Raw genomic sequence first — 14,231 nt, forward strand, 5'->3', positions numbered from 1 at the left:
TCAACTCAATAACACCTCTTCTCCTTTCAAATGTCTTCCTCTACATGAGGTAGAATGCATTAAGAATGGGAGAAAGAATTGAAGATGAGATGATCGAGAGATGTATTTGAGTGGACTGGGATATAAATACTTAGAGCCAGCCCTCAGCGTGTCTAGACTTTAGAAGAATTAAGCTGATATTGTTGAACTCACTGTGATAGGTGAACCTGAGCAAGACGGACAGTGAAGCTACCATCTTCTTCAGGGTCCTGGTGTAAAATGTTTCAAGAAGTGATGCTATTTTGGTAGTGATACTACCATTTTCATGTTTTGCTATGATTCCAGATGTCCCAGAGACCAATGCTCTGATGCAGTAACAGGAGGGAAGTGTCAGGAAGTTCCAGCTAGAAAGAGCCTGAACTAAGGAGAAAGCACATGAAACTCTCAGGTTAACAGAACTACTAGAGAAGATAAGGCTGTAGAATCTGTGCATGAAAAAAAAAAAAAAGGTAATCGGATGGGAAAAAAATTGCAAACACTACATCTCTGTAACGTGCAGACTAACAGTGGAATGAACTCAATCAGACTGATTCACTGATACCAACTTTGGTTAACAGGTGCACTACTAGGGGAAAGTGTCCCTTCATCCACTTGGCAGGCATCAAAGGGAAACTGGTAAGTTCTCTGTCAGAGCTCAGGGAAACATTTGCCTTACTACATCATTGGTTCATTACAAAAGGGCATAACTCAGGAGCAGCCAGATGGAAGAGATGCAAGGTACCTAAGGCAGGTCTGGAGAAAAGGCGCTGAGCTTTCACACCCACTCCCAGCACACCACTCCCCCAGCACCCACACATGGTCACCAACCCTAAAGTTCTCTGAACCCAGTCCTTCATTACATAGGCATCATTGATTCATTATTGGCCACTGGTGATTGATTCAACATCCAGCCCTGCTCTTGTCATCAGAGGTCGGGGCAGTGGAGGGGAGGGAGAGGTGGAAGCCCCACACCTCTAACCACTTGCCCTGGCTAGATCTACTGTCAGGCAGACCCATTCTTAGCTGTCTCCCAAAGTCGTCTCATTTACCACACAGAAGACACTTTCATCACGGCCAACACTAAGGAAATTCCAGGGGCTTGGGGCGCTGTGAGCCAGGAACTAGGAACAAAGGTCAAATATGTGCAAGAGGAATTTAGGGGTCATTTCAATGACCCAAATATACTTCTTATAATTCACAGTATCACAGTTATGTAATGGTGAACCAAGAGAAGTTGAATGAATCCTGGTAAACGCCATGTCATTAAGAAATAAGATTAGTCAACCATGGAAGACAAATGGGATGTTGAACAAACACAACTCGTGAACTAATGCAAACTGTTTTTATTCCACTAAGCTCGTACAAGTTTTTCAGAAAGAAACGTTTCCCTGCCTCATGGTAGACCCTAGGACTTTGAACTACAAAATAATAAACAGTCCCAAGGTCACTTTTAGTCACAAAACACATGCTCAGTGGGGTAATTAGAAAGTGTCCAGTGGGAACTCCCCTTTCACTCAGTCCAGAGAGGCCCCTGTTACCCTGGCCCCCATTTTAGAGGACACTTTTCTGGCTGTCCCACAGCCAGCCTCCCAAGCAGTGGAAGAGTCCATGGGCAGATTGGACATGCCCACCCAGACAAAGTCCATGCCATCCCCCTTCTAGATCACCTCTGCCTTCTCAGAACCAGGAATTCCTTGCCCTAAAGGAGCCCAGCCTGTTTCAAGAACTGCATCAGCCTCCTCCCAACACGTCCTCTCCAGAGTGGACAGTGAGTGATCAGTCTTGGTCCTGAGGGTGACCGAGGGCCTGCTGTTTGCTGTGGAAGTGGGGATGAAGTTGAGACCAGGGCTTCTCAAAGTACAGTCCACCCACAAGCAGCATCTGCTTTACCCATGAGCTCGTTAGAGGTAAAACTTATCAGGCCACACCCAGGCCTAGTGAATAGCATCTGTGTGTCACAGACTTTCCTAGTTATTCTTAAGCACATCAACGTTTGAGTGGTGCTGGCTTATGGGGAACAAGGACACACGGGCTGGGTTGCAGCACCTGCTCACAGGCACCTTCTGGGCAGAGGTCACCTGCCTCAGACTGGGTAGCATGAGGAAAAGCCTCTGGCTTCAACACTCAGCAAGAAAGGTGCCCAAATCCTCCTTCACAAAAACCCTCTTCTCTTGACAGTACGATCCCTTTAATAGCCATAATCTGCTGCAAAGGGGCCAACTGCCATGGAACCAAGTCCAGTGTATTTCTGTATTTACTTGTCAGGATTCATAATTTCATATCTGCTATATTTCAATATCTTGGTGGAAATTCAGTTTTAATATTTTACTCCAGAAATAAAGAGCTAATAAAACAGTGGAATTACTCAAGCAGGGATTGTTAAGCCAGACAGTTCTCTTACTGGCCAACAGGACAGTCTGGTCTCCTGAAGGCATAGTATACTGTCTCATTGGAATCAAAGGGACATGTATCTTTGTTGGGAAGACGGGTTTATCAGCTGGCGGAGCCTGAAGTTATTAAACCTTCCAACTGACTAACTTCCCCTGTTCATTAAGTAGCTTTTCAATCATTTCATCATCCCCTTCTCCGCCCATGGACATTACAGTTAGAAGATGCTTTAGTCAAATTTAGGTAAGAGCCAGCCCATGTGACAGTTGCAGCTCCCAGTGTAAAATGTGAAAAAGGTATTGGGATTTAAAGTTTAAACTGTTTTATCAAAAGTTGCAGTCAGTCGATATTCTACATCCTTATGAAAATAAGAACATGGGAACAGTTAGCCTCCTTATTGGTAACAATTTATTTATCAGTACCAGAGAGAAAGGAAGAAATGGATGAGGATAAGGAGGAAAGTCAAAGAGAACATGATGTATCTTCATTTTTATTGAATTTATGTTACCATAAAAAATGTTTTCACTTAAGTTTTGTCTCCTGTTTAGATGATTTAGTTGTAATTGATATCCAGAGATGGAATTATTCTTACTACATTTGCAGAAGAGGAATTTGTCATTGGTCAAATGGCAAAAATATTACATTCTTTACCATAGTGCCTTGTAGTGTCTGAAAATCTTTCTATTCTTCTCTGAATCACTCAAATTCTTGCAGAAGGAAAAGGGAAAAGAAACCTATTTTTCATCCCACCCCATGTCTATATCACTTTCTCGTTCAGGAGTGGCTAGAGTGGGGAATGTTTTAGGCAAAGGAGACACTTGTGTGGTGACTGCCCCCAACTTCTACCCCTGCCCTTTCCCAGGGCTCACCGCCAGCCCTCGGCTCAAGTAGATATGGAATCTTTACATAGTGCTTGCTGGACTCTAGATGTCTCAACTACTTACATGATTCATTCTTACAAAGAAAAGTCCAACATAGATTGTAATCCACTCACCGCTTCAGTGCATTTGTCCAAAGTGCGAAGGTTTCAGTTTCTAAGTAGATGCTGCTTGTCTAATAGTATCAGAGGTTCCACTTTGCAAGTGTGAAGTTTATAGGAACAACGCAAGGTGGCAGAGCTGGTAGTGACAAATTTCTAGAAGCTAAAGTAGTCAAGTAAATGTAATTGCTTGGTTTTCTTTAAAGGTCACAATTTATATGTCTTTTATAATTGAACATCTTAGAATGATCTGTTGATGAAGATGTCAGAGTTTCATTGAACTATAAAACTAATAAAAATAGAAATATAGGTAGACATTACAGAAATAGATAGATGGGGTGATAGATTAATGATGAAATTGTGGAAAAAATGTGTTACAACTGAGTGTTATAACTCAGTTGTGACAGCTCACTCAGTTGTGACAGCTCAGTTGTGACAGCAACCTGGATCCGGGCAAGAGACCAAGCAGCACCTGGAGAATTGGAGAACTCAGGTTTATTACGCCAGCGGGCCCAGAGGAGTTAACACTCCAAGCTCTGGACCCTGACTGCAGGTTTACACTTTGCAACATCATATGCAAATAAGTTGTAATAAAACTTGACCAACTAAAAACAAGCTTTGTAGAAATAGATGAATCAGGAGAGAGAGAAATAACCAATGAGGAGTGAGCTCCATGCAAATGAGGTACAACAAATGGACCAATCAGAAGTTAGGGAAATAACCAATCAGGAGTGAGTTAAAGGAACCAATAAAATTTTAGGGATAAGTACGCCATTTCAGAGGCAAAAAGTGAGATAGAGCCTCTGGGCCAGGGAACCAGATGGTGCTGGCAAGAGAGTAGTGACCCTACCTGGGGGTCACACCAGTCTTTTTATGGGGTTTCCCGCCCCAATGATGGTGATGGTGATGGTGATAGACTAGATAGACTAGATAGACTAGATAGATAGATAGATAGATAGGGTGATAGGTTGATAGATTGATGGATTGATAGATTGATAGAAAGAATAGCGGTTATAGGGGGATTTTAAAATATGCTAAATCCCTTTGTTTTTATTGAATTTCATTTTATGTGAAACATCCCTTTCAGTCAGTCACCAAATTACGTTTCGAGAGAAAAAGATTGTTTGTACATGAACTAAGAGAAACAAGCACTCAACATTGAACTCTAGCCCTGAAAAAATAGGATTTTGGGGCCCCAAGAAGAAAATCAATCTCTTTCAAAGAATAAGGTTTTCTAAAGCTCAGCTCTTTCTCCCATTTATATATTCAGAGTTTGATTTGGTAGGACTTAGAACACAACTGTATTGTGCACCATAGCTAATGAAGATGCAAAATATAATTTAAGGGAAATGGCCTGGATAGAAAGGGGAAGTAGAAAGTCTTTTACTAGAGGCTCCCTGCAGGCTGGGGGACAAAGGAGAGGCACGTGAAATAGAAGAGGGAGGTAGATGCTTCCTGAACCCATCAGTGACACCACCTCTTTCTCGGGTCAAGGTGGAGGTAAGGATGAAAGCCCAGATGAGTTAAGGGGAAAACAAAAGAGCAAGGGGCTTATGCCCAGCTTAGCCATGGCTGCCTTGTTCTATTCTCCATTGATCAGAGAAGCTCCCACAGGCTCCCCAGAAAGTAGCCGCGGGATGAGTATCGAGACTGGGAAGGGCAGTAAGGGGATGCAGGTTAGTGACAAAATTCAAGATCAGGAACATGCTACCCCATTCTTCACACTCCCTCAGGCTCAGTGTTCCCATGATGCTCCCCTGCAGTCCACCCAAACCCACCCTCACGGCCCCTCCCCCAAGCTCTCAACATCTCTGCACACAGACATGGGGAGGAAGCGTTCTGTGACACCCCCGCCCCAGAGTCCCCACCACAGCTCAGACACACTCCGTGCCTTCCCCATCCCACACCTGATGCTCCGTGGGACCAACACGGAAGGCAGCCGCAAGTCAGACCCCAGCCTCCTCACGTCCCCACTAAAGGGACCCACCCAATTCAGGTCAGCAGACACAGCAGCTGTCTCCCTGCCATGCCCATTCCTTCTACTTGAGACTCGGGTAAAGTAAAAGGGAGAAAAGACAATTGAGCACGTGCATCTCAGTCTCTAAATATTCTAGTATTTACCCATGAAATTTCCAAGAATCATTCTCTTGTCATCTGCTCCTCTCTCTCCCAAGCCCTTGGCTGTACAGGAGCCCTACCTCCTTCCTGTCTCTATGCTTAACACATTAATGATAATGACTCATGACAAATATCAGACCCACTATTTAATCTCAGGTGCTGGAGCAGGATCAGGATCTGCTCAGTCACTTCAGTTGATGCACTACTCCCTCTGGGGCCCAGATTTAGCATTTCTCACCAGTTGTGGACTCGACACCATCACCAGAAATCATTCGGCCGGAAACCTGGAACGCAGGCGGTGCTTGCTGGGGTCCAGTCCTCCCTTCCCACAGGATGACGTGCGGATGCCTTTAGTATAACCAGTTCCACACAGTTTCACTTTGCTCAGGATTGGACATCTCACACATATCACACTGTTATGAGATCGAGACCCCGTCATGGGGGCGCAGGATGGGCTGGACAGGAGAGGGTCCACTCAGGGCTGCTGTACTGTGTCCAAGCTGAAACACATACCCCAGAGCTTGCTGGGCAGGGTGAGCAAGGATGAACTGATACTCTGATAAAGGTAAGTCTTCTTTGACACAAAAAGAGACATCAGTGTACAATCCCGGCAGAGATTTGACAAGGAAGCCAGTTCAGCGAGGACACCAACCTTGCTGGGTCCACACTGAACTTGAGAGAGTGCAGTGCAGTGTCAAGAGCACAGACTCCAGAGACAGACTGCCTTGTCTTGACCCTCAGATCTGCCACACACCATGCGTGTGTTCTTGAACAGGTCTCTTAAACTCCTGAGTGCTTGCTTCATCAACAAAATGAGGGTTATGATCATGACTGGGTAATAGAATCTGGGTGAGGATTAAATGAGTTGGCATCAGTACCTGATAATGTAAGTGCTCACTAGCAGTAGTGCGTAGTAGTCATAACAGAGAACTTGTTTAGGGCATCTTTCTCCACCCACCCCCAGAATCACAGGAATCTACAGTGTGAGATTAAATTCTGTTACCTCAGGCTGTGGCTGAGCCTGTCAGAAGTCCTCCGGGAAGCACAGTGCAGTGACGGTGACTGGTGCCACTCAGGGCTGTGAGCCGTGTACACCTGACCCCTCCTTGGTGCCCGCATCTACTGCTCTTAAAATGCTACTTTACCGTCGGTGACCCTGTCACGAACTCAGTTGTTTACTTGCCAACTTTGCTTTATAAGCATGAATGTTCTCGGTAGAAATTCTCTGTCTAATTCACCTCTATGTCCTCAGTGCCTGGAGATTTAAAAATCCCAAACTATGTCTTCGCTGAATGAATGAATGAATGAGTGACAGTCCTCTAGGAGTTTTGCACAAATCATCTCAATGAAGAAGAAATGTTTGAGAACATTATTCAATGGATGAAGACTGATCACAATGCACGTTACATCATTCATTACAATGATATAAATTACAGTACAGTTTAAGACATGAGCTATGAATGGTTCAATACAATACAATTCTGCAGTGAATGCAGTAGATTCCAATCTGCAGAAACAAACAGCCCCATTGCCAGAGAAGTGCTGAGACAGCTTGTTCTGAAAATTTATAGATGCTGCAAGTTTCTTTGTGTATCCAACGATGCAGAAGTCAGACCCCAACATACTGACAGGTGAAGAACGTGAACCCTCATGCTCTGCTCTGAATCAGATATGGCCAAGTGAGCAGGATGTTTGTATATTTATCATTTGGCACCTTTTCAATTAAAACCACACACGACTGTAACAGGAAGAGATTTCTTTTTTACAAAAATTTTAGTTCAGCACCTGCTATGTTGGATGAGACGTGCAGGAATGGAGAGCAGAAATTATTCTGTTCTTTAGCTTAGGATAACTGCTTAATTGGTTTTATGCTACTTCAATACAATATGCTACTTCAATCTTGTAATGTATCATATTAATCCCAGCTTACCATGAGAAAGTGGAGATTTGAGAGGTTAAATAGTCACTTTTCAGGGGAAGTTAATAATTATATATGCTTGTTTGGATGCTCACAGCTTAGTCCTGCCTGCAGAGTGAGACACTGAAAATACAGCACTTCCCTTTAAAATCAAAAAGTCTGCGAACACATTCTCTTTTCCTTCCCAACCTGGGCATGTTAGCTAAGGCTCCTGCAGGCTGCTGGCACCTGCTGAGACCCTGCTGGGGCCCAAGATTGGGTAAGGCTTATATTTATATACCTCCTTTATTCCCCAACTTTACCTCCCAGGCACTGCAACCTGAGTGCCTGATCAGGACTTTTGATGAACCAGCATAAAAGAATCTCAGAATGACATCTCTGCCTGACAATATAGGACATCCTGAGACAGATTTCGTGAAGGTCAAATTGATAGAACATATAAGTATCCGAATAATTTGTAAAGCAATTTAAAGAGTTAACACAGATTTGTTAGTAGTCTTAAAAATATCAACTAATCAAATGCAAAACAAAATAATTTAATCTGATAAATGTAACCATTGTTCAGAACAAGGAAAAGTATTCATCCTATATTACATAAAGTCAGCTAGGAACAGTGTGTATATTTATAAGGATGTAAATGATACATATTATCTACCAAAATTATAACTAAATTAGGAGACTGGGAATATGGGAAAGGCTTAATTTTGCAGGCAGAAAAGCCACTGGGAGTTAGAGAAGGTGAGCCTAGAATGAAAGTCGCTAAATCCTCAATTTCCATAGTGGATAGGCAAAAAGAAACTGATTAAGACAGAAAAAAAAAAACATAGTATACTAATATATTAAGGAAGATATCAGGAAATCAACAAAAAGAGTTTTTACATGTTTGAAATGCCTGGATGGGTGTTCAGGGAATGCAGAAGTGAAGACCTGTGTTTATGACAAGAACCAATGTACAGCTTTTGACCATTTAATAAAAATCGTGTGTAAATATGATAAAAACTGAAAACAAAAAATGAAAACCAATTGATTGTGTCCTTCCAGCTCCATAATATAACTCTTATTTCTTTTAGTATCACTGACCTGAATCCATGTCACTGGCAAGGAAAAAACTAGCAACAGGTCTGAAAACTGGCTGAATCCCTGTTCTGGATTTCAAGGCATTGTTAACCTCAAGCGGACTGCCTGCGAAACATTCTCCTGGGATTCAGTAGATGGAAGATATCCAAGGGTTTTTTAATCTAAAAACATTTGTCTATATGCAAGCACATTTGATTGTCCTGTATGATTGGATTCCTGCATTCTGTTGATTCTTACTTTGTGGTTAGCTTTATTCCTTTGATAACGATGTACGTCTTAAAAGCTAAAGCTCTAAAATGTTCTTAGAAACAATGAACAGCACATATATGTAAATTGTATGTTTTATCTCTCAATGAGTTGCTCTTCCTAGAATAAACGTTGTTTACCAAACAAATAAATCAATAAAATTAAAAAAAATAAATAGTAAACATATTTTGTCAGCAAATAACCCTTCATCAAAATCGATAATAACAAATAAACCTGGACTGATTTATGGACTGTGGCTAACCAGACAATGGAAGTTAATGGCATAAGTCTTCTACCAACATGACTAACAAAGTGTAAAAACTGATAAACCCCAAATTAAAATGGCTTCTTTTAATCTAAATTGTAGGACCTACATGATTAGACTCATCTAATCATTGGCATTAGTCCTTGATAATGTAAGTGCTCATGAGCGCACATAAATGGTCAAGACTGGGTATTTTTCATGAGTTCATTTTATTAGGATGAGGGTGTGAGTGTGCACCAAGTTTGGAGTCCTTTGTCTAAGCAAGAGTGACCCGGAGCATTTTGGGGCCTGGGCAGAGTCATGCCTTCATTGGCCTTTGGGGGAGGTGAGAAAACAGGTCAGTTCACTCACCTTCTATTTCCTTTGAGGACCAATCTTCTAAGACCACTTGACAAGAAACGTTAAATTATCAACAGAGGGGAAAAGTACTTTATTCAGAATATATACTCTAAGCAGTTTCCTTATAATGCAATGATAGGTCAACACAGCTCTACTGAAATACAGGCAGTTAGAATGTCAGAGCCCTCATCTCATATTAACACAGCATCATGGGAAAGCCACGCTGGGTGTTCCAGGGACACTCAGTTCCACGTCGTCATACCCAGGGTCCCCCTTTTCCCACTGATCCAGCCAGGGGCTCTCTTTTCCTTTCCCAGGATCAGCTGCCTCTCTAGGAAAGTTCAGAGAAGAGTCTGAAACAGTAAAGACAAGTTTGATTAGAACTGTGACAAAGGGACACTGGGCTATGCCCTGTGGCAGAAGCAAGTCAAGTAAGTGGTGATGACATAAGATCCCTGGGGACCCAGTTCACTCAGGGAGGCTCAGGCTACTTCATATTCATTACAGGCAGGAAATATCAGGGCTCTCCTATCAGGATCCAGCCTATGTGGGTCTGCGGCCTCAGCTTATCTGGGAATGCCTGAATCCCAGGAGAACTATGGTCAAACACAGGAGCTGTGGGAAGACCTGTTTCCTGGCTTACACACTCAGCAAGCACATGGCCCAAGAATGGTGGCACACATAAAAAGGAATCTGAAATTTTCTTATTTCCCAACTGACAGGTCTGAAGTCATAATGAGAGGGAGACAGAAGACTAGAAAAATGTCTGTTCCGCATTGACAATCCAAATGTGCTCTTAGTTGCCTTCACCTGTGTTCCCAAACGCCCACAAATACAATCATAGCATGCATCACCAGTTTCCCCTCCCCAAGAACCACATGGGCCCTCACATGGAGAAATACTCTGTTCTGGAGAATGAGTGCCTTCTCCTGACCACTGACATGTCTGGAGCTGATTCGCCCTTACCTGTCACAAATTCTAAGTCTATGATCCACCACCATGTCTTTAATCTTTAAGGCCTCCATACAGCACAGACGTTGTGCAGAGTAGTGCTAACATGTGTTCACAGTGCATCTGAAATGATCAAAATCCCTCACAAATCCCAATTCTGCAATACGCTTTCTAAATCTCTCACTACCTGGCATGTATGAGACAGCACAGAGATGTTATCACAACAGTTACTCCCCTTTAATAATTGGGTAAATATGCTCAATTAATCTACAAGTCTTAAGGCAGGCACATCAAGGATAAAGTGACAAATTTATGCCACTCCTTATGGAGACATAAATGCCAAGAATAAAGACTGATTCCTCCCTCCCAAGGAGCCTGACGGCATTACAGAGAGGCGTATGTTCGAGGTGATGCTATCAAACGTAGGAGCTCATGCAAATTTGGAATCTCCAGGAAGGCTGGGCATTGAGGAGCTCAGATTCACCCTTTCCCGGACACAGAGCAAACACTACAGGAGATCAGCTGACCCACTCACCTGTCTGCGAGGCCCTCATCCCAGTCTCCTCCTCTGGGGGCACCTCCCCCTCGCTCATCCGAGAGGCAGGGGGAGCCTCAGGCAGTGGTACCTCTTCAGCATCATCATAACCCTCACCAGGGGCCTCGGTCCTCTGATCCGGGGGCTCTAAGGGCAGACAAGGGGGTCAAGGGAAACCAACATAAATGGGTTGTCCTGGGAAACACCTGAAATCTCTTCTGAACCAGAGTTTCTGAACTGCTCCATGGAGGCACAAATCACTCCTTGTCTCAGCAGGTTTTCTAAGGCCATATTTTATTTTGAAGTGTCCACGAAACAAAAAGTTATACCATTAGCTCAATACTTCTTATTAAAACTACAGATCTCAAAGAAATTCTTATGCCAATGATTCTTACTAAAATCTTTTGATGAATTATGCTTTCATGCTGTTATTTCTCAAAACAACATATGCAGGCTGTGACTGAGTGAGGGTGATTCTGGACACAGAGAGCCCAGCCCCAACGTGAGGCATCGCACAACAGCCCCAGAATGGGGGGAGCGTGGACCCCTCAGGAGACAACAGCTCCCGCCAATCCCAGTCAGAGGAAGCCTGTTCCCACTGGGTCTCATCTCTGTGAGGGGACGTCACCTGCCCCCTCTACCCAGCCAAGGCACGTCCACCTCTACTACCTGGAGTGGATTTATGGTCACTGTCCTCCGCACCTTCCTCGGTGTAATAGGGCAGTTGAGACACTGAGTCATCTGACAGGAACCCTAAGTGGAGAAAAACATCACAAAGAACAGAACAATCCTTCCCACACCCACCGGACCAGTGCTAAGGCTGAGAAGGCATGCTGGGGCCGTCATGGCGCCCACAGGGTTGGGGAGGCACACAGTGCACAGGGGCTCTGAGAGGCCCGTCCTGTGGCCTTTGGAGGGGCTGCCTCTGTGTGTCTGGGGCAGACGTGGGGAATGTGGGTGCTGGGAAGATGCCTCACAGCCAGTGGGTGGCTGACAACCAGGGGTCCCGGGAGGGGCAAACAGAGGCACACACCCGAGCTGCGCAGCAGATCCTCCTTCGTCGTTGCAAGGTAATCAATCTCCTCGTACACAGCCTCATGGACAGCGCCTTTGACCCTGGATAAGGCTGAGAAAACCTCCAGCAGGTCAGACATGCCTCCCCAGACACCCTGAGCCAACAGGCTAGTACTTCATCTCCCCGCCGCACACACGTTGGGAGACCCTCAGGGCTGCCAGCACCTCTGTGTATCTCACACCTCACACACCATGTATGTCTGCACCTTCTGCCCTCCCCTGGCCCTGGATCCACAGCTCAGCCTCCACTCTTCCTTGTCTCACATAAGAGCCATTACTTATGAGTGTCCATACCTCAGACCTAAGAACCTGTGTATTCAGCCCTTAGGGTTTCACATGGAGCAGAAGGAGTTTTGCAGACGAATAGGGGTAAGAACAGAGACCTTGCCCACTTTTCCCCTTGTGTCACCTGACCCCGCTTCCCGCCTCCACACACTTCCCATGTTACCCTCTACCCACTACACCCACCTCTGCGCTCCGCTCTCCAACTGAGCAGCTGAGTCACCAGGATGACGAGGACCAGGAAGAGGAGGGCGCCCAGGATGAGGCAGAGGATCCCAGGCAGGGAGAAGATGCCAGGGATCGGATTGGAGCGTGGTCTGGTCCCTAAGGGGGAAAAAGCAAGAGCGTTCGGAGAAAGACACGGGCACAGAGAACCTTCCGAGGTCAGCGTTTCCAGAGAGCTCCACACAGTCAAGTCCCATCCTCAGACTTAACCAGACTGACTGTGACTCGGCTTCCCCAGGTCTTCTCCTGAGATAATTCAACTCCACTCCTGCTGGTGTGGTCCAGGGAAGAGCTGCAGATGATCAGGGAGCTTCCCACTGAGACAGCCTCTGAGAACCGGGCTCACAACTCCTCTCCTTGGGCTTCACAAGACCAGAGCATCAAACAAGCCCAGGGACTGGCATCTTACTTTTGAAGACGAACAATCACGGGAAAGTAATAAAACCTAGGATTCTGCAGCACAGTAATCAGCCTCCCCTGGCCCATGGGGACATGAGAAACTTCTGGCACTGTGAACCAAGGCAGGTTCCCTGGGAAAGTGCCCTGCTTCCCCGCCACCAGCCAGAGGTTCCTCAGGACCTGTCCTCTCCTGAGCTGGCTGATTCCGGCAGAGACCACAGAACAGGTCCCAGGAATCGGAATGTTCTCCCCGCCCGGGGACCGTGGCACCGTACCTGCTGTAGCGGGGGGCAAAGTTGTCCTCTCACCTGGAGAGAAAAAGAGGGGTTTGCAGCACAGGGACTGGACAGAATGCAGGACAGCCCACGTTTCCTTCCTGAGCCCTGAGATCATCCCTCAGTTACCACAACATCCATATTGAGTCCCCCCAGCCCCCCTGTCCTACATCCAGAGCTACAGCATCAGGATGCTTTCTGGACACAAAGTCCGCATCCTACCGCAGCCAAGCCCATTGTCCCGTCGCTGCCCCTCCTCAACCGGAGCGGACCCCACGCTGCTCCACTCACCAGAGCACCTCACCCCGGCGTCCTCCTCGTGCTTGCAGTCGTTCTGCCCCCAGGGCTCCGCAGCACAGGCCCACAGGGAGGGCTCGCTGCCCCTGCACTGCACCTCGTCCAGCCAGATGCTCCCGTTCCCAGGGCCAAACGCTGCACTTCCCAGGGCTTCCAGGGCGTGGCCACAGCCCAGCTGCTGACACACCACCTCAGCCTCTGCCAGGCTCCAGGAGTCATCACACACTGTGCCCCAGGAGCCGCTGTGCCAAACCTCCACGCGCCCTGAGCACTGGGAGCCTCCTCCCCGAAGTCGGAGCTTCTCTTTGTCTGCAAGGACAGCAGCCCCTCCTGTTTCTGCCCATGGTGGGGAGGCAGGAGCCCCTGGGAGCCACAGGGGCAGTGGGAGAGGCTGACGTACCTGTGCAGGGGGCAGCAGTTGGACAGCTCTTGGATCTAATTCCTGCAGAAACAAACAATGGGGACGCACTGGATCAGGGACAGCTGGGGGTGTTCCCGTCCCCGAACAAGATTATCCAGCGTCCTTGGCTCAGTCCAAGGACGAGTCAAAACACAGGCTTCATCGTCTACTGGGCTGAGACATTCACTGGATCTCATCACCAGCTGAAATGACTTTATCTGTTGTTTATCAATCTCCACACCCCACAACAAACATAAACACAGACATCTACACAAACTTACGCAAATCCCTAAATGAAAGCCCCCCTTTAAGAAGAACCTTCATATCTTGTTCACCTTGTGTGTCTGCTGGTAGGACCGTGCCCTGCACTGCGTACGCACTCATTCACGTACGTGTGGAGAACCTTCTCTAACGACTGTGATAGAGGCTTGATGTTTACTGAGTG

General features: G+C 46.0%; 1 protein-coding gene across 1 annotated transcript in view; it reads right to left on the reverse strand.

The window, feature by feature from the left end:
* Positions 1–9,277: 9,277 nt before the first annotated feature.
* LOC140691306 (antigen WC1.1-like) overlaps positions 9,278–14,231 on the reverse strand; it is a 62,398-nt gene continuing 57,444 nt past the window's right edge. Inside the window, exons 15-22 of the mRNA XM_072954629.1 lie at positions 13,787–13,828; positions 13,381–13,695; positions 13,090–13,122; positions 12,377–12,514; positions 11,868–11,960; positions 11,504–11,587; positions 10,835–10,981; positions 9,278–9,701 (exon numbers count right to left, since the gene is read on the reverse strand). Coding sequence (XP_072810730.1) covers positions 9,556–9,701; positions 10,835–10,981; positions 11,504–11,587; positions 11,868–11,960; positions 12,377–12,514; positions 13,090–13,122; positions 13,381–13,695; positions 13,787–13,828 — 998 coding nt within the window. The 3' untranslated portion in view covers positions 9,278–9,555. The remainder of the gene's footprint in view (positions 9,702–10,834; positions 10,982–11,503; positions 11,588–11,867; positions 11,961–12,376; positions 12,515–13,089; positions 13,123–13,380; positions 13,696–13,786; positions 13,829–14,231) is intronic.

Source organism: Vicugna pacos, chromosome 34 (genome assembly GCF_048564905.1).
Source record: "Vicugna pacos chromosome 34, VicPac4, whole genome shotgun sequence".
Classification (NCBI taxonomy): domain Eukaryota; kingdom Metazoa; phylum Chordata; class Mammalia; order Artiodactyla; family Camelidae; genus Vicugna; species Vicugna pacos.